Source organism: Gossypium hirsutum, chromosome D11, assembly GCF_007990345.1.
Source record: "Gossypium hirsutum isolate 1008001.06 chromosome D11, Gossypium_hirsutum_v2.1, whole genome shotgun sequence".
NCBI classification, from domain to species: Eukaryota; Viridiplantae; Streptophyta; class Magnoliopsida; order Malvales; family Malvaceae; genus Gossypium; species Gossypium hirsutum.
The window spans coordinates 58,227,457-58,248,812 of record NC_053447.1 but is presented as its reverse complement, the minus strand read 5'-3'; the positions used below and the strand labels follow the sequence as shown (position 1 = coordinate 58,248,812).

The following is a 21,356-nucleotide window of genomic DNA, read 5'->3' as shown; positions in this document are numbered from 1 at the left end:
ATATACTTTTTCCGAAACTCAGTTTGGAAAAACTCCCAAGTTACTTGCTCTCGGGGCACAACGGAAGTCAGAGTACTCCACCAATAGTAGGCAGAATCACGTAGCAAGGAGATAGCACACTTTAGGCATTCATCGGGTGTACAAGATAGCTCATCGAGTACCCGGATAGTGTTGTCCAGCCAAAATTCAGCTTGCTCGGCATCATCACTATCCATAGCCTTAAATTCAGTAGCCCCATGTTTTCGGATTCTGTCAACTGGGGGCTTATTTGACCTTATTTGGTCAGTTACCGATGGTATTGTAGGTGCGGGGGTAGTATTTGTCGGGTATGGAGGTTGTGGAACAGCCATATTAGTTCGAATGTATTGGTTGAACCAATCATTCATCACGCTATAGAATGCTTGTCTAGCTTCATCATTCAGATTACTAGCATTAGGTTGAGAGTCTGCTGGCACTGTCCCTTGTGCGGGAGCAGGCGCTACACTCTCAAGATCATCAGCTACCTCTCGGTCACGATCGGGATCCATTACTATAAATAAACACATTTACAATTGTCAGAAATCACCACACTATCAAGTAATCACATAAAATGGCATGTATAGCTAGACCCAAAACATTACGGTAGTCCTAGAATCGACTAAACCGTAGCTCTGATACCAATAAAATGTAACACCCTGAACCCGAGTCCGACACCGGAGTCGAACACGAGGTGTTAACAAACTTTGAAAAAATTTCCAGACACTGCCCAATCTGTGTACTAGTCGCTTTAAAAATCATATCTTGAGCTTCACAACTCGAAAATCAGTTTCGTGATTTTTCCCTGAAACTAGACTCATATGCCCATCTACATATTTTTTTCTAGAATTTTTGATGGGGCCAATTAGTACAGTTTATTAGTTAAAGTCTCCCATGTTACAGGAATCGACTACCCTGACCTTTGCGCATTACGACTTGGATATCTCCTTGTACAGGGCTCCAATACTGATGCTGTTTATTTCTATAGAAACTAGACTCAGAGAGGAATCTATACATATATGGTATGACTCCTAATTATCTCTGGTTAATTTATAATCAATTTCCAAAGTCGGAACAAGGAACCCAGAACCCGCTCTGACCCTGTCTCACGAGAACCTTAATATCTCTTAACATACTGTCCGTATGATTGTTTCGTTACTTTCCTATGAAAGTAGATTCTTCAAGGTTTGTTTACATAATTTATTCACTATTTAATTCCATTCCTACTATTTTTAGTGATTTTCCAAATCTACATCACTGATGCTGTCAGCATCTACCTTTAAGGTAGGCTTTACCTATTTCATGGTTCAACTAGCCCTTTTTGCATACATAGCACAATTTATGAAAGTGATTAACCATCCCCGTGGCCAATCCTTGTCAAGCATATCCACACTAAATGATTATAACATTATACTTAAACACATATAAGCCATTTTCACATGGCTATCCAAAACTTATACATCACATAAAGTACTCGAAAAACAACAATGGGTCGTCCTAAACATGCCATATCAAAATTCAACCAAAAGAGTACCCAAAAGAGCCTTTGATAGTGTGGGCGACTTCGACTTCAAGATCCCGAGTCCGATAGCTGGAGAGCCAAAAATCTATAAAACAGAGGAGCAATGGAACGAAGTAAGCAATTTATGCTTAGTAAGTTTTGAGCAAGAAATTCCAGCATAACGAAAGCATAGCACACATTTAGCTAAATGGAATATTTCATAATACACAATTTTTCCGATATCAAACTTACTTCACAACGTTAACCCTTATGTACATACACAAAAGACCAACTTAGCCGAAGGCCGGTAGCTCGTTCATCAACTGAGCGAATATTTATTTGTAAGAGCTCGATTAAATTCAACACATACGTAACATATCCCAATATTGGGATGTTTTTCGAGTATTAGCTGAAATTTTACAGCAAGCTCATTCATTACCAAAATCACGTACCTTCGGAATTTAACCGGATATAGCTCCTCGTTCAAGTGCCTTCGGGACATAGCCCGGTTATAGTAACTCATACAATGCCTTCGGGACTTAACCCGGATTTTAAAACTCGCACGAATGCCTTCGGGACTTAACCCGGAATTAGTATCTCGCACAAAGGCCTTCGGGACTTAACCCGGAATTAATAACTCGCACATCTAACAATAATTCATGGCACATTCGTATTTCATTTTCATTTGCAAAACTCAAACACAAGGCACATATCATCCTTGCACATTCGGCTCAATAGCCACACATAGAGCATGATTTTCATTTGCTTAAAACATGATTTAATCACATCGTAATTTAAGCTCTCTTACTCAAGAACTTACCTCGGGTGTTGTCGAACGATTCCGCTAACTATTCGACCACTTTTTCCTTCCCTTTATCGGATCTATTTCCCCTTTGCTCTTGAGCTTAATTAAACAAATAAATTGATTTCATCATTTAGGCATCGAAAAGATGAACACAAGGCACTTAGCCCATATTTATACATTAGACATTAAAGTCACATACATGTGAAATCATGCATCAACACAACATATTAGCTAATTTTTCCCCCTTGGCCGAATATGCATGTCTATTTTTGGGGTCGATTTCAACACTTAATACACACATATACACACTAGTAAAGCATCCTCCCCCTTTCCATCAATTTAACACATGCATTGCTCATTAACATGCAAAGTTACATTCGGCCTTAGCACACAACTTGCTAGCCGATTCTTCTCCATTTAGCAACCAATGCACATATGTGCTCACACAACAATGCTAAAAAGGAGGTTCAAGAATCATCAAGTCATCATCACATGCATCATTAACAAGCTTCATATTTAGCATGCAATGGCATTAACACAACCTCTACCTAGGTCGAATCTTAACTCATCCTCATGTCTCATCACCACCACATCAAACATCAACCAAGAATGATGCATCCATGGTCAAGTGTCATTTCCATCACATAGCAAGATTTAGACCATGGGCTAGGTAGAACTCAAGCTAACAACTAAAACATGCATGCATCTCATGGAACATCATCAAACATACCTTAGCCTAGCTACATGCATGGCCGAACCTCTTCACATTTCTTCTTCCTTCCTCCTTAAAATTATTGGCCAAGGATGAACCAAAGGATGAGAAATTTTTTTTCTTTGTTTTTCTTTCTAGTTTCGGCAAGTATGAAGATGAGAAAAGGATGAACAAAAATTCTCTCCTTTCTTTTCTTTAGCTCACGGCAAAAGGGGGGGAAAGAAAACAACTACACACATTTTTCTTTTTTTTTTGTATTCACCATACTCCTTTTCATTATTTAATTTCCATGCCCATTATTTTATTTTTTCCACCCATGATGCACCAACAAGACATGTCTATGACGTGTCTTGGCCATCAAACTTGGTCTACCATGCTTGTCATGGCCGGCCACTACTAGTAGGGGGGAATTTGACATGCAAGTCCCCCCCTTTGTCCACATGCACTAATAGGTCCTCACACATTGACCTATCACATTTTAGAATTTTCTCACATAAGTCCTATTGACTAAATTCACATGCAATCAACCAAATCGAAGCTTGAAATTTTCACACATTCATAATTACATATTCTAGACAATAAGTATCACATTCAAACATTTCGGTGACTCGGTTTAGCGGTCCCGAAACCACTTCCCGACTAGGGTCTACTTTGGGCTGTCACAAAATATATTAATTTTAAATTATGATGTATGATAAATTTAAATAATATTAATGATAATTTAAAATAATAGTATATTATATATTAAAATAATGCTAATGATAAATTTAAAACATAGTTAAGCTTAAATATTAAAAGAATACTATATTTAAAAATAAATATATCAAAAATAAAAACTAATTAGATTTAAAATTAAACTAATAAAAACTAAATTAGAATTGAAACATAATTAAAAGAGAGAAAATAAAATAAAATAATGGGTCAAAGATTGAATTGAAATTAAAACAAAATTAAATGGGTAACAAACAGAATTAAAAAAATAAAAGAACGGCTAAAGTGCATCGCGCGGATAACATGAGAGACCAAAAGGGAAATATTCCCAATCCTCAAAACGCAGCGCTTTAATGTGGATTAAAATGAAACAAAAATAAAATGAGAGATTAAACTTAAAAAGAAATAAAATGACTGGATTTAAGTGCACTAGAAATTCGGAAGGACCGCGTGCGCAAATAACCCATCTTCACGAAACACGCGGATCCTCCCCGGGTCAGGTCAACATGCGGATCGACGGCTACTAAATGGCATCGTTTTAAGGCCACTGAAGCAGGCCCTAAACGGCGTCGTTTTCTACTCTATAAAATCTAAACCAAAACCCTAGGCAGAAAACTTTTGGCCCTTCTTCACCATAACAGCTGCAACAACACCCTCGTCTCTCTTCATCGTTTCGAACCTCCTCCAACTCCGATTTAGCCGGAGTGAACAAGGATTCTGACGTCGCACAAGGGTAAGATCTTATCTCTTTCTCCATTTTTATTATTTTTTACACTCAATAAGTAAAACAAAAAAATCAAAAGAAAGAAAAGATGAAGAAAAATCCCATCACCTTTCGAAAACTGTTTTTATATTGCTTTTGATTTTCTTTTTACAGTTTTTTTGCTGATCTCCCTTCTTTTTTTATTTTCACATCATTCTAATCAGCTTTTTATAGTCGAAATGAAAACAGAAAAAGAGATAATAAAAATAAAATAAAAAATAACCAAAATTCCTATTTGTTGTTATCCTCTATTATTGTTTCTGTTACTGCCATTTTTTGTTATTTTCTTGCTTTCGCTGTTGTTTGTTGCATTTTTGTTTCAGGTGGGTGGCCAGCTGGAGGCAAGGCGCACGTGGGGGAAGCGTACGTGGGAGCGGCGCACGTGTGGGGGAACGTACGGAGGCGGCTGTTGAAGGGTTTCAGAAACCCTAAGTTTCTGGGATGTTCTTCCGAATTGGGCCTGGGTTTGGGCCTGGTGTATTAGGCCTCTGAAACTTAATTTAGGCTGACTGGGCCAAGGGTATTTGGGTAATGTAATTTTTGGGCTTTTAATTTCTATAGTTGGGCTAAGAACTTTCGGTTTATTTTGAATGTAAATGGACTGAACTTTTTTTTTAATTTATTAGTATGGGGCCCAGGGCAAAATTGGGTATTACAGCTGTCCCTCTTTGCTCGTTATCGTGTAACGGGAACAGAGCAAAGACTAAAGAGGGCCAGTTTTGCCCGGTTCTGCCGAGCCTCGACTTCTTTGGTGCTTCTTTTCTTCAAGTAGCCTCGCTCTAACCCATTGCATCTTCAGAGGTATAGAACCTGGTGCTTCAATCCACTCCGCTACAACGTCAAGGAGATAGGATTTGTAGCTCTTCGAGGGAACATCTGCTATCTTTAGTCTGCTCTACTGCAACTTCAGGGAGATAAGACTTTTAGCTTCAATTTACTGTAATTTCAAGGAAATAAGGTCTGATACGATCTATTCTACTGCAACTTGAGAAAGATAAGATCCATCATTTTAATCCGCTCCACTGCAACTTCATATAGATAAGATTGGTTTATTCAGTCTGCCCCATTGTAACTTCAGGGGGTCAAGACTTGTTTTTTCAACTTTAACACTAGGGAGATAAGATTTACTGTCTTCAGCTTTAATCTGCTCCGCTATAACGCCAGGGAAACAAGATTTGCTACCTTTAGCTTTAATCTATTCCACTGTAATGCCAAAGAGATAGGATTTACTGCCCTTAACTTTAATCCGCTCCACTCCGGCTTTAATCTATTCCATTGCACCGCCAGGAAAACAAGATTCGCTACCTTTAGCTTTAATTTGTTCCATTGCAATGCCAGGGAAATAAGACTGGTGTCTTCAATCTTAACTCCAAGGATATAAGATTTGCTGCCTTCAGCTTTAATCTACTCCACTGCAATGCCAAGGAAATGAGACTTGCTGCCTTCAGCTTTAATCTATTGCGACACCAGGGAGATAAGATTTGCTGCCTTAAGCTTTAATCTGCTCCACTGCAACACTAAGGAAATGAAATTTGCTGCCTTTAGCTTTAATCTACTACGACACCAGAAAGATAAGATTTGCTGCCTTTAGCTTTAATCTGCTCCACTCCAACGCCAAGGAAATGAGACTTGCTGCCTTCAGCTTTAATCTGCTGTGACGCCAGGGAAATAAGACTCGCTACCTTCAGATTTAATCTGTTCCACTGCAACGCCAGGAAAATAAGATTCGTTGTCTTCGATCTGCTCCACTACTGCTTAGGGAGACAGGATCTACAATCTTCAACCTAGTCTACTGCTGCTCAGGGAGATAGGACTGGTGGCTTAAATCTGCTTCCCTACTACCTTGGGAAGATAAGATTCGCCGTCTTTGATCTGCTCTACTACTACTTAGGGAGACAAGATCTACAATCTTCAACCTACTCCACTGCAAACTCAGAGAGGCAAGGCTGGTGTTTTCGATCTGTTTCGCTGCCAATACAGGAAGACAAGATTTGCTATCTTTACTATGCTCCACTGCAAACTCAGGGAGGTCAGGCTGGTGCCTTCGATCTGCTTTGCTGCCAATATAGGAAGACAAGATCTGCTATTTCTAGTCTGCTCCGCTACAAACTCAAGGAGGCAAGACTGGTGTCTTCGATCTGCTTCGCTGCCAATACAGAAAGACAAGATCTGCTATCTTTAGTCTACTTCACTGCAAACTCAATAAGGTCAGGCTGGTGTCTTCGATCTACTTTGCTGCCAATAAAGGAAGACAAGATCTGTTATCTTCAGTCTGCTCCGCTGCAAACTCAGAGAGGCCAAGCTGGTGTCTTCGATCTGATTTGCTGCCAATACAGGAAGACAAGATCTGTTATCTTCAGTCTGAAAAGTGAAAGGATTTGGGTAAAAATATAGGTTCGAAAAATAAACTTGGGAAAAAAATAAGGCCCATTTAGAATACGGGCTAGGCCTCGAGTAAAGCTTTTTTCCCCAAGCTCAGTCCGGCCCAACCTGACTTGAATATGCAAAAAGAAATTGTTGTTCTTTTTTACTGCTTTCTTGTTATTTTTTACAATTTTATTACTTTTTTTTGTTGTTGTCTTTTCATTACTTTGCTACTGTAATAGGTCAATTTTTGACCTGGGTCTAAATACCCAAAACCCATAAAAATAACAGTCTATGTACATTGGGCCAAAACGACCCAATTTTTAAACCCTAACTGACCCAATGGGGCCTAAAATTAAACAGCATCAAGGAACCCTAGGGTTCCCTGCCTTTTCTCGCACCGCTGCTGCCCCATGTGCGCCTTCAGCACGCACCATGCCCGATGACGACGCCTCCACCTATTTTTGTACCAAAATGGCAAAGCCTTCTGCCAGTTGACTCAGCGCCTGCAAAGAAAAACAAAGAATTAGCAACAATGGCAGTAATATTGGACAGAAATGATAAAAATAAAATAGAATAGATTTTTTAGGTTATTATCTTTTTATTTGGCTATAAAAGTCATCAAAATCTGTAATGAAAGGGGGAGGAAACGAATGTAAAAAAACACTGAAGTAGAATCAATAGAAAAATCAAAAAAATATTCTGAAAGAAGGTGTTCTTCCTTTTTTTTATTAAATTCTTTTTCTCTCTGCGTTTCTTTTTCTTTTCTGTTTTTTTATTATTAATCGTGTATAAAAAAGAAGTAGGAAGAGTCAAGGTCGGGAAATTTACCTGGTCGCCGAGCTGTCGCTTGCTCCGTCGTAATTGGGGTCTGGCGAAGTCGGAGAGCCTTAGTGCGATCTGTTGCGGCTAGGGTTTTTACCCATTTGAAAATGAAAAAACCAGTTTTAAGTTGGTTTTATACAGATCTCACAACGGCGTCGTTTAAAGGCCTGCTAGGGTGGCCTCAAAACGACACCGTATTGAGCCATACCCGATGACCCGACCCAGATGCGGATAGACCCGCGTGTTTTGGTGTTGAGCGGGATATTTGTGCTTTTAATCCCCCCATCTTATTCCATTATTTCAATTTCATTTTCGATATTTTTAAATCTTCCCTGTGTATTTTAAATTTGTTTCAATTCTATCTAGATTCAAACGCTGCGTTTTGAGGGCGTGGGATTATTTCCCTTTTTGGTCCCTCGTATTACGTGCGTGTTACTATTTGACCTTGTGGACCTTGTTTAATTTCGTTTTCTTTCCCTTAAATTTAGTTTTGACTTCGATTTAATCCCTTTTGCATTTTTTAGTTTATTATTATTATTATTATTATTATTAGTATTTTTATTTTTATTTTTATTTTTATCAATTTACCTAACCTTTTTATATTCATTATTTTATTCTATTATGCACTATTATTTTAAGTTTTTTTATATTATTATCATATATTATTATTTAATTTCATAATGAATTATTTTATATTTTTATGTTAATCCAATAGAATTTATCTTTTTTAGTTTTCTTTTATAATACGTGATTTATATCTATTACCTATTTAGATTAATATATGTGTACTGTTTTGGGTTTTATTTATTTTGACTTTCTTCTTATAATATTTATTTTAAAATTCATTTAGTTATTATTATTCATTTTTAATTCTATTTTTAAATTATTTCAAGTCTTCATATTAATTACTTCTTTTAAATTTTGATATACGTGTATTTTGTGTATATATGTTGATAATTTCAAATTTCTTTTCTCTCATGCTACTTTTTTTTAGTTATTTTAAATTTGTTATATTTGCGATAGGCTTTTAGGTCATTAGCTTTCAAATGTTGATGTTAATATTTACACGTGATTATTACTCTTATAGGTATGGTATTGTTTATTTGTTTTTATTGATTATCTGTCTTTCGTTAGATATTTTGTTTACAAATCGTCATTCTGCGTTATACATTATCGTTCCATCGCATTTTATTCGTTTAAAAGGTTACGTTTAATATCATTCAAGTATCAAGAGCATTTTTATTCAAAAAGTTTTTTTTCAAAGATAACGCAATGTTCGGTATTTGGGATCTTCGAAAGAATTGAGCCCTAACGTATTGGGTTCCAATTTTCCTCGTCAATTCTAAATAATCGAGAATGTTCTTTAATCAAAACACATAAATAAAAAACTCATTCTCGGGAATTCAATACGTTATGTCCTAACGCATTGGATATGACATGTAGTTTTCTCGAGATAAGGATTTTTCCTAAAAAATATATAATAAATAAAAATAAAGGCAATATTCGATATTTAAGAATTTTGTGAAATTGAACCCTAACTTACTGGGTTTTGATTTTTCATTTGACCTAAATAATCAGATATCCTTCTCAAAATGCATAGGTTCTAAAAAGTCAAAAGATAAACTTAATTTTGAAGATTAAGAATGTTGTGCCCTAACTCACTGTGTGAGACATTTTATTTCTTTGAAATAAGAGTGTATTATCTTTTAATTCAATTTATTCAAAGTTAAAAGGATTGTAATTTAAAACCTTTTCAAAATTTTGACACTAAGACATTAATTAATCAACTAGGTACCAATTTTGGGCGTTACGAGGGTGCTAATCCTTCCTCGTACGTAACCGACTCCAAAACCTATTTTTCTGCATTTCGTGAACCAAAATCGTCGTTTTAATAAAACCAAATCATTTATTAAAAACAACCACTTTTCGAGGTGATCCGATCACACCTCATCAAAAAAAGATTGGTGGCGACTCACATATTCGTTTTCATTTTTAAAATCTAAGTCGACCTTGTTTTGTCGAAAAAATGGTGTCAACAGCTACAGTTTCACTATTGTGTTGTTATTATTTTATTGTTATTTTATATAACTCTTGTTTTATTATTAATTTTGTTACTATTTTAGAAGAATTTGCTTGTTAAGTTGCACTTATCGTAGTGTTATTTAAATGTACGTATAACTATTTTAAATTTATTTTTAATTTTTTGAGAAACATTTATTTTAATGTTTTTAATATTTTTGATGTATTATATTTAAAAAATTTATATAAAAAACTAATACAGGTGGGCTAGACCAGACTTAAATTTTAACATTTTTATTCGGATTGAGCTTAAATAAAACTTTAAGCCTACTTTTCGAACCGAGTCAAATCAGACCTAACAAATTAAACTAAAATTTTGATTAAAACCAATTTATGTTGTATAAGGTTTAACTCTTTTTTTTCTTCCACAATTTAGAGCCCCAACATTAAATGCTAAGATTCTTCACTGACTAAAAGTATTTTATTTTTAATTTAAGGTAAGAAATTATTATCATTACTTTAGTCTTGAATTATTTAATTTAAGCCTATATGTTTTCTTGTCAATAACATTTGATAAAGTCAGCGAAATTACGGTCGAAATAAGTTAATGTCCCAACGACCGGCACTTGCTCTCATAACGTGCTGTTTTCATTTTCAAGTATTGACTACGTTTAGTTGAAAAAAGTAGAGATGAGGTACAACACCTCAAGTACACCACCAATTGTAGCTTAACTCACCTTCATTTTGGTACTTAAATTTTTATTTTTTAAAATATTAAATATTTATTTTTAATACATAATTCAATATGCTTAATAGTCTTCAATTACGAGAATTAAATAAGATGACAAGAATTTTTTTTTTATTTTAACCAGTGATTGAAAGTTTGATACTTACTTTGAGTATGTAATAATTTTAAAATTCGTTGTTAGCATCCACCTTTTAATGGGTCTATAGAGTATAAAAGATTATTTACTAAACTCGTTCTAATGAATACATTTTTGAGAAGAAAAAAACATATTTAATGGTACCCAATTTTATTTCAAGATAGATTAATTAGTTTGGTTCCAAGACCAAGACTGTCTAATGAATTCACTTGGTCTTGCTTCCCCCTTTCACTGTTAGCCAAATTTAGTCAACAAGTAAGGAGGAAATTACAAAAAAAGAAAGACATGAGGGATGGAAATTCTAGCTTTGTAGCGTCAATGAAGCAAGGTACACAATTTAGAATAGTTGTGTGAATTGATGTTGGTGTTAAGTGGAATACTTGGGGGTTTATTCAATCTTCCAAATCTTGGCTTGGAAGAAGTTCAATTACGTGGTCCAAAGCATTCAATTTGTCTTTGGTCCTATGTGGGGTTTATTGAATCAACATCATAGTTTTGGCTTCTTAATTTGTGGTATAAGGTTTAGGATTTGACTTATTCACAATTTTGTCAAAAATTAGGCTTAATTTTTTAGTCTCATTTCCTAACTTTAGTTAAATCCTTTCTTTCCATTTTCTTGGGTATATTGCTTCTATTCTCATCCAACATATTTTTCTATAATGCTTTTTGACTAAATTATAAATATGGTCTATAATTTTTCAGTATTTTTATTTTTATTTAGTTTTTAAATTATGATCAAATTGATAGGATTTGTAAATGAAGAGGGCTGAATTTATTGAATTATTTAGAAATAAGACTAAATTAATAGAATGCGTAAAATTTAAGGAATAAATATGTTATTATGCCAAATCAAAAAGGACTACATCATCATTTCCATTAATTTTTTAACAAAGAGTGACCAAAAAATCATCAAACAAAAACATTAATGACAAAATTGAAAGCTTTTGTAGTTTAATGACCGAAACAAAAACACGCTAATAGTTAGGTGATTAATGGTGTAATTTATCATAATTTTTAATATTGTTAATCTTATAATTTTAGGATTAGTATTTGGTACACCAATGTACATTTTTTATTCCATAAACAATCTTAAAAAATTACTATGCGTCTTTTTTTTTAATATTTTGTTATACACCTATAGAACACTTGTCAACTCCTAAACTTACTTGTGGAGTATAAAACCTTCACTGATAGTACACCAAATATTTTCTCATAATTTTAATATCATTAATCATACATGATTAGCTTGTGGAGTCTAAAACTTGCCACCGATGGTGCACCAAATATTTTCTCATAAGTTTATATTATTAAACATATATATTTATATTTAATTATTAACATAATCAATATTTTTTATTTTTAATAAAATTATTTAATATTACAATTCCATTTTCATAATAAATTTTAGCATTAATAATAATTTTAAATTTTAAAATATTTTTAATATTTTATTTAATAATAAATATTTTATAGTATACGAGTATTTATTTAAAGAATATTTAATTTCATTTATCCATTCCAACTTCAATATCTCACTATTCACAATCTCTATATATATAACTTAATAAATATAATCTAAGTTGCGTATATCTTCTTGAAAACAGTTTTTTAAAAAAATGATTAAACATTGAAAAATCATTTTACTCAGAATTTTCCAAAACAATAGTTTTTCAAAATTTTTATAAAAATCATTTTCGGCGAAATACACAGCCGGCTAAGGCACGAAATTTGTAGAAAGTGAAACACCATAGAACAGTTAAGTCTATATTTTTTATGAACGATTTTAACAGAAAAGAAGTTGCTAATTTCTTGGACTCTTGAACTTCAAAACCTCATCAAATTAACAAAAAGATATCCACACCTCATTCTAATAACCATAGATTAGCAAATGGGTATTAAGAAAATGTCATCATCCATCCATTAAAAACCAAGAATCGAGAGGGTTTAGATAAAATACGATGATCGTTTTCTATATGGGTCGGGTTTTGAATAAGAATTTTTTAATTCAAGCTTGACCCGGCCTAAATTATATTAATATTTATATTAAATCATTAATCTAATAACAATTAAATCTATTGCCCAAGACCTAAAAGAACTTATCCAACTAAATAATCCAACCCAAAATATAAAATTTTAAAATTTATATCTAATACAATATAATATTTATTATATTTAGTTGTGTTTTTAATATAATAAAAGATTTATTATATTTATGGTAGTTTTTTTAATATGATATATTTTTAATATGTTACAAAACTTTTATTTTAATCTTTTTAATGCGTTTAGTGTATCATATTCCTTAAAAAATTAATTTTAAATAAAAATTAATCTAAAAAATTAAATATGGGTGGATTAGACCAACCTCGGATTTACTTTTCTTAAATCGGGCCGGCCTTGAAAAAAAATAAGCCCATTTTTTATCCAAGTTGAACTTGAATTTAGAAAAATGATCTAAATATATTGCTTAAACCCGGCCCATGAGCACTTTTAATATTTATCAGAAATATCATATATTTTTTGTTGAAGGGGATGATATTTATGATATTGCACAACTTTTGAGCTCACAATAAAAGTCACCTGCAAGCCTTCGATGAGTGCTATATGACCATAAAAATCAAGCAAAACACTAAGGTAGAACATGAAAATGTTTTGTCTTTTGCTGATATTTGGGGCTTGGAGTTCTGCACAAGGAAGATTGAAGAATTTAGAGGTTTATGTGAAACCCTATAGCAGAGAAATATGAAAGGATGGGAGAATTTTAGGGTTTTAGTGGAGATATTAGGTGTACTTCGGCCCACCTAATTTTGGGCCGAAGGGGAAGCTTGAAAACCTCTAAAGTTCTATGAAAGGCACAAAACAGCATAGTGCAAACTATCAGTGGGAAAAAGAACTGAAGTTTTGCAAACCAGATATTTTATTTGTGAAGATAACAAAACGCCATGGACATGATGAAAGTAGCTGCAACAGAGAAACCGTCACTTTCTTCTCCTTCTGCCTTGGCTTCAACAATCAAATTCATCCAAATTCCAAAATCTGAAACTTTTCTTCAACCCACCCTTGAACAAACCAGGCAAACCCATGCTCTAATGGTGAAAACCCACTTCAATGAAACCAAGTTCAGCCCTTCAGCACAATTCAATTTCCTTATTACATCTTACACTAAAAACAGCCAACCCCACAGTGCACTTGACATCTATACTTATTTGAGAAGAATGGATTATGAAGTTGATAACTTCATGGTCCCTGCAATACTGAAAGCTTGTAGTTTTGTTTCAAACACCCAATTGGGCAAAGAAATACATGGTTTTGCTGTGAAGAATGGATTGACTGAAGATGTTTTTGTAAGTAATGCTTTGATACAAATGTATAGTGAATGTGACAGTGTTGTCTCTGCCAGATTGTTGTTTGATAATATGTATGAAAGAGATGCTGTTTCTTGGAGTACAATGATTAGATGCTATGTTAGAAGCAAATTGTACATGGAAGCATTGGAGATGATAAGAAAGATGCAAGTTTTACAGATAAGACCTAGTGAAGTTGCCATGATTAGCATGATTACTTTATTTGCAGACCGCATGGATGTTGAAATGGGAAAAGCAATGCATGCTTATGTTACAAGGAATCTTGAGAAAATGGGTTTTCAGTTAACTACTGCTTTCATTCATATGTATGCCAAAAGTGGAAATTTAGCTTCTGCAAGACTGCTTTTCAATGGATTGAACCAGAAAACTGTTGTTTCATGGACTGCTATGATAGCTGGATATATTCATTGCAATAAATTAGAAGAGGGAATGAAGCTTTTTGCTAGAATGATTGAAGAAAGGATAAAGCCAAACGAGATTACTTTGCTGTGTTTAGTTGTAGAGTGTGGTTTTGTGGGGGCTTTAGAACTGGGAAAACAATTACACGTTTATATTTTGAGAAACGGGATTTGTTCGTCTCTGGCTCTTGCTACTGCTCTGGTTGATATGTATGGGAAATGTGGAGAGATAAGGAATGCTAGAGCAGTTTTTGACTCAGTTAAAGACAAAGATGTTATGATCTGGAGTGCTATGATTGCAGCTTATGCGCAAACACATTGCATAGATCAGGCTTTTGATCTTTTTGTCAAGATGAGGGAAAATGGGGTGAGACCTAACCAAGTAACAATAACTACGATGCTTTCACTTTGTGCAGAGACTGGAGCCCTTGATATGGGTAAATGGGTTCATACTGTCATAAACAGGCAAGCTGTTGAAATGGATACGATATTAAAAACCGCACTATTGGAAATGTATGCCAAGTGTGGAGACATTGATGGGGCTTGGAAACTGTTCAAGGAAGTTAAAGATAGAGATATTGGTATGTGGAATACGATGATGGCAGGATTAGGAATGCATGGATGCGGTAAGGAGGCTTTGGAGCTATTCTCCGAGATGGAAAGAGAGGGTGTTAGGCCAAATGATATCACATTTATTGGACTTCTAAATGCTTGTAGCCATGCAGGATTGGTGGAAGAAGGGAAGTTAATTTTTGAGAAAATGGTTCATGCATTTGTATTGGTTCCTAAGATTGAACACTATGGTTGTATGGTGGATCTTCTTGGTCGAGCAGGACTGCTTGATGAGGCCTATGGGATTATCAAAAGCTTGCCTATAAGGGCAAACTCCATTATATGGAGTGCTCTTCTTGCTGCATGCAAGCTTCACCACAACACTGTATTAGGGGAAATGGCTGCTAGGCAACTTGTTTACCTGGAACCTCAAAACTGTGGTTATAATGTTTCTATTTCAAATATATATGCAGTGGCAAATAGGTGGAATGACGTTGCAGAGGTGAGAAAAGCAATGAAGAACAAGGGAATGAGAAAAGAACCAGGGCTCAGCTGTATCGAAGTAAATGGATATGTTCATGAGTTCATAATGGGAGATAAAGCACACCCAGAAATCGAAAAGATAAATGATATGGTGTCTGAGATGGGAAACAAGCTAAAGGAGGCAGGGTACATGGCAGACACTTCTGCTGTCTTAAGAAATATAGATGAGGAAGAGAAAGAAACGGCACTCAATTATCACAGCGAAAAATTGGCTATCGCTTTTGGTCTCATTAGCACAGCTCCAGGCACTCCAATTCAGATTGTAAAAAATCTGAGAGTTTGTAAGGACTGTCACACTGCAACTAAGCTGCTGTCTAAAATATATCAGAGAGTAATAATAGTACGTGATCGAAAGCGCTTTCACCACTTCAGAGACGGAAACTGTTCCTGTGGAGATTACTGGTAGCACCCCAGTTGTGTATGTATGTTCCAAGAACACAGTGAGAATATGTACAGTTAAAAGTTAATGAAAAGGAAATTAAAATTCTCTCACACTCTTCATTTTTACCTGTTGCTTAAACCAGCATCATTGGATCAGCAGTTGATTATCTTCCTTCAAGTTTCATTTGTTACCTTCCTGAGATCACTGCAGTAACATTAATCAGCTAGAAACTGAATATTATTACTTTTGCCACATATGGTGAAGTGAAGAATATCAAAGATTTATCAGGTTCAGACCTTAGACCCTTCTTTCAACGACTAGGAAGCATAACCAAATGAAGAGGGTCTTAAACCCGTTGTGTTTCATCAACAATCATCCCAGAATACATTAAGGCTATTTTTGAAGAATTAAACCAGATGAAGGGAAAATGTTGAGAAGAAACAAGTATTCTGAATTGTCTCCTTCAAAATATTACACACTTGAAGAGTATTACATTCACATGAACAGATTTTCAATCAACGGTTTCAATTTGTTTTCTGGATAAGAGTTAGATCACAATACTCCTTGAGAACATGAAAAAAAAATAAGTGATTAACCAAGCCATTGTTGACATCGACGGTCTCCACTAGCACCAACAGAATGCCGAATGCTGATCTTCTCAGTAGAATATTTCTGCTGAAGCCATTCAAAAGCATTCACGTCAAGTTTCCCAGTTACTGATTTCCCTTGCTTCCTACGTATTTGTTGCTCCCAAACAGAAGCCCATAGTTTTTCAATGGCATCCCTTTGTCGAGATGTAAACCTTGCTACATTGTCAAATGCATGCTTTACCAAGATGTCTATAACTGTCTGGCACCTAAGAAGAATAAAGCATGCAATTAATCTACTAAATAAAACTAAACACAAGCAACTATATAAAAGCAGAGTTTCTTATCCTTTAATTAGCAGCAGCAAACAATGAACACTTACCATGGTGTTTTATAACGTCGAGCAGCAATTTCTAAACAAGAAATCAAGGCTTCTCTCTTTGACTTGAGAAATATCTTAGTGTCCTCCTCATCATCTTTCCTGCTCTTGGTTGCCACATCTTTCCTTCCTTTTGCTCTATCATCTTTTTTGCCAGAACTAGGAATCAGAGCATCAAGTCCGAAAGGATCTGACTCATCCTTGTTATTTTCTTCAGCTGACTCAACTATAGTTTGTTTCTTGTCGTCTTCTTCATTACCAGTTTCAGTCTCATCTTTCAGGGTAGCAGCTTCATCTATGTCATCATCCTCAGTCGCAAATGGAAGACTACATATTGCATCTTTTAATTTACTAGCAGTTTTCGAAAACTATAATGTTCAGAAACAACATATAAAGACACCATCAGTAACATACTAAGAAAAAGGAATCAGTTTAAACAGTATTGTCAAAAAGCATTTTAGTCAAGCAAACAACAACCTTCACTAAGGAAAACTCATGATGTTTACAAGATCTGCTTTTCACTAATGCTAAAAAATACATTACAACACCATTTAAACTGTTACAAAATCCCCAGTTTTGCCCCCCCCCCCACCAAAAAAAAATACCTTACACCAGCATCACAGCATATAATTGTCTCTATGTTTGTCAACATGATGTACTCAGAAAAATGAATAACTCATGAATGACAGTACTATTGCAACAAAACATACTAAAAGTAAAAATAAAGTAAGTACCACAAAGCTGTCATCAGTTAGAAAGTCATTTGCCATCACCGCCCTAAATGTCCATACAGTCAGTTGGTTCTTCTGCCTCTTGTTTAGGCACTGCAAGGAAAGATAAAGTAAGAAAATATTCAAGGAAGAAAGCCTTATATTTGTAATGCAAACTAAAATCATACCTCAGCTGCATCTTGTGCTGCTGAGAACAGTGAATGATAATCACCTCGTACTGAAGGATCAGTACAAGAAGTTGTGCATGACATTGCAGCCTCCAATATAGCAAAAAAATGTTCACTAGTCCCACCCTTCACACTTCCAGCCTGTATCAACTGTATGGCAAGCTTTGAAGCCTTAGAAAACTTGGTGGGGTTCTTGATATGCGACGCAATCTTCTGCATTGCCTCAATAACTTGTGTCTCTGAGGCATCTGTTGTCATCTTAAATCTCAAGCGCTTTTCTTGTACAGCAGCTGGGTAGTACAATGCATAAACAATCAGCTACTTGCAAAGAGAGTTCAGCCAAAAAGAAGCTTCTAGGGAGAAGTTGTCAAGTAGCAAAATCGTAAAACTAACAAACAAAAATAGCACACAAGTACTTTCCCTTTGAGTTATATTATGCCAAAACAAATCATTTCAATATCCAAGTCTCATATAAATATATTTAAAATATTATAACACAAAAAGCCAGTTTCTTCATTCTCCTGATCTCGTCCTCCTTTCACCCGAATGAAAATGAAACCATTTTCATGTACTATTTTATCATTCAGTTAAAAAAGAAAAAGGCCAAATCATAAAACGCATACACCGCCGTATACATAAGACTAGAACCTATCTTAAGTCAGTAAATATAGTCAAATCAACCTCCCAACTACAATTCCTCCTTTCCATTTCAATTTTCAGAACAACTAAACACAGGAACTCAAAATTTCATCTCTGTTTGCTCCTAGTCTCTCATATACCAAAGAATAAAATAACAAGGTAAGTGCATGTTCACAAAAGCCAAGGCCATACTTAAGTATCGTTTCCAAAGCAATTTCTTCCAAACTGCAATGCGTATTAACCTCATGCATAAGAACAAAATTACTCTAAAAAATTCAATCCCCAATAACCCCCAACCCCGGAAAAAATTTACCCCACTGAAAAAACGAAATTTTAGACTGAAAATTGCTGCAAAATCCCAAAATTATCACAAAAAAGTCACATTACATCCAAAAAGCAAAACCCATGTCAAATTCCACTTCATAATAAGTAAAATTGCAACAACAAGAATTCAAAATCAAATAAAAGACATAAAATTATACGAACCCAGAAAAGAAAGAAAAGGGAAAAAGAACAAGAATTGTGCAAATTGTAGGTAGGGTTCACCTTCAGGGTTAGATTCTGTAGGCTTAGGTCTCTTAAGAGCACTTTTAAGAACTGGTTTTGGAGAAGCTTCCTTGTTATTGCTGCTACTACTTGTCTTCAAAGAGAAACTAATTTGATCATTGCCTTCTTTCCCCTCTACTTCTTCATTTTCTTTTCCTTGTAGTTGCTGGTAATGAGATGGAGGTGGTAACCCTTCAAATAGATTGTCACCCATTTTCTCTCAACTAATCACCGATTGTTTCTTTCTTCGAACGTTTGGTGCCGTTTGTAAAACTGGGAGCTTTCAAGAATTTTATTTTTGTAGAAAAGGAAAATATGTAGGGGAAAGTTTTCCCTTTTCTTCTGCTCCTCTAAAAAGAAATAAAAAGGGCTATTATCTTTTTTCAGTAGTAATTAGAATTACTCGTTTTCCTTTTGGTAGGATAATGAAAAACTAAATTAATTCTCTACTGGGCTTGGGTTTTGATATGTAAATGGAGCCAATACCATCCTTTTAGCCCATTTGCGTTTTAGGCTTATATAGGCATAGCCCACTAAACTTATATTTTTCATTCACTCTTACAATCAACTTATAAGCCTCTTTTCTACAACTTAAATATCTATACATGTTTATATGATATGCTTATTAAACATGTTTAAATATATTATATCATATTTATTATTTTGGTGTTCATTAGTTAAAGTTATCACATTTGTATTGTAGACCTTTGACAAAAAAAAAATTTAGGCAAAAAAGCTTGGAAATGGAGATTGAAGGAGACTTTCAAGATTTCGGAAGGGAGGCTTTGCCACTAGATGGTACCGATAGGGCTATGAATAAGTTTCAGAAACAAACAAAAAATCCTCTTGGTAATGGAGATTCAATAATGGAGCCATTAGAGGGTAAGAAGGCATCATTCGAGTATACTTTAATGAATTCAATATTAAGGGGTAGAATCACTTATGTGAATAGGATTGGAAAGGATAGAGAATTAGTCGAAAGTGAATAACTGGGATAGTGGTTGGTGTTTCGTCAATCCAAGTTTTGGGATTGAAAAGAGTATGCCTTAGATAGTAATCCTTAAGCAATTGGGTAGGAGAATCAGTTATAACATGCTCTTGAATTGAATCTTAGCTTTGGTAAGCCTATGCAAAATAGTGTAGGTTATGGATTTGGAAAACGATGATTATATGGCAAGATTGAGTTCCATGATGGATTATGATAAGGTACTATTAAAGGGGCCTTAGGTCATCTTTGGTCATTTTTTCACTATTCAACCATGGTCTCCATCATTCTCCACTTTACAATCACAACCTTATAATGTTTGTTTAGATCAGACTATTGGATCTCTTTAGTGAGTTCTATAAAAAAAAAGCTTTTTGAGCATTATTGGGGAGACTATTGGTAAGGTTATTCAAGTTGATGTTAAGACAAAAAGAAGAGTGAGAGGTCAGTATGTTATATTGGCAATGTGTTCATGTATCTATGTAAGTGGTTGATTTCTAAAGTGAAGATAACTTTTTACAAAGAGTTGAGTATAAAAGCTTGTCGCATATTTATTTTCGTTGTGATGCTTATGGTCATCTGAATGAGGCATGTCTAAGGATATCACCATTGAAGGAAAGTAGTGAGATGTTGTAGAATGAACTAATCAGGGAGGAGCAGTGATCATGGCCATTTGAGAGCGATAATTACGAATAATGGATGGTGGTTAAGGAACTATCTATGAGACCCGTAAGCAAAGGAAAACACGTGAATTATCTCAATTGGTAATTTATACTTCTACTATAATTACTTAAAGTCTAGCTTGGTCAAGAAGGATTATGACAACTTTTAAAACAAAACAAGTGATAGATTGTAAAAGCATAGTTGTGGTTGGATGGAAGAGGTGTTGGAACAATTATTTATGAAAAGTGTTTTGTTGCACGATAGAATTATAAAGTTTTCATAAAACTGAACCTTTGTGGTGATATCTATAGCAATAAATTTTACTAAATTTTATACTTGTGTTTTCGCTTAAGGAGTTCTATCAAATCATGGCTTTTGACTCAATAATCTTCTCAACTATTATCGAACCCTTTGATTCTAAGAGAGTCAACTTTTATCATGAACCGAACACAGAATGAAAACTAAAACTTTCCAGTCGGGAAAGTTCACTTTCTCTATAAAGAACCAAAATCGAAATTCTCTATCACGAGTATTCACAAAAAATAAAAGTTATTTACAGCTAAATAAATTGCCCCTAAATTTTGATAGAGTATCCACATACCAATTATGTGTATTTTTAGCTACCCCATAGTCTCTATATATAGGGAAAATCACAAGAGTTCTACTAGTACAAGAAGAGAGGGAAGAATAATATTTTAATAGAAAATTCAGAGTTCCTCTAGGACTGTGTAGTGAGCAACAGACACTCTAGGATTCCTAGTGTGCTGCCCACCCCTATTACATATAAGCTTGTTGGGTTTTTTCATGCATTAAGTGCAATTAT

At 34.6% G+C, this 21,356-nt stretch overlaps 2 protein-coding genes across 2 annotated transcripts; one reads left to right on the top strand and one right to left on the bottom strand.

Annotated features, from left to right (window-relative positions):
* The first annotated feature begins 13,466 nt into the window (after positions 1–13,466).
* Positions 13,467–15,955, top strand: LOC107926826 (pentatricopeptide repeat-containing protein At3g26782, mitochondrial). Its single transcript, XM_016857758.2, has one exon. It carries the CDS (start codon positions 13,539–13,541, stop codon positions 15,858–15,860), a length of 2,322 nt encoding a protein of 773 aa, XP_016713247.2. The 5' UTR covers positions 13,467–13,538; the 3' UTR covers positions 15,861–15,955.
* Positions 15,956–16,266: 311 nt separating this feature from the next.
* Positions 16,267–19,298, bottom strand: LOC107926827 (uncharacterized). Its single transcript, XM_016857759.2, has 5 exons — positions 18,886–19,298; positions 17,701–17,990; positions 17,537–17,626; positions 16,806–17,170; positions 16,267–16,692 (listed from the first exon to the last, which is right to left on the bottom strand). Exons 1-5 carry the CDS (start codon positions 19,097–19,099, stop codon positions 16,428–16,430), a joined length of 1,224 nt encoding a protein of 407 aa, XP_016713248.1. The 5' UTR covers positions 19,100–19,298; the 3' UTR covers positions 16,267–16,427.
* Positions 19,299–21,356: the final 2,058 nt, after the last annotated feature.

Coding starts and splice junctions, on each gene's coding strand:
- LOC107926827 (XM_016857759.2), bottom strand. CDS start 19,099: ATGGGTGACAATCTATTTGAAGGGTTACCACCTCCATCTCATTACCAG. Junction 17,991..18,885: donor TACAGAATCTAACCCTGAAG/GTGAACCCTACC, acceptor TGTACTACCCAG/CTGCTGTACAAGAAAAGCGC. Junction 17,627..17,700: donor CAGCACAAGATGCAGCTGAG/GTATGATTTTAG, acceptor CTTTCCTTGCAG/TGCCTAAACAAGAGGCAGAA.
- LOC107926826 (XM_016857758.2), top strand. CDS start 13,539: ATGGACATGATGAAAGTAGCTGCAACAGAGAAACCGTCACTTTCTTCT.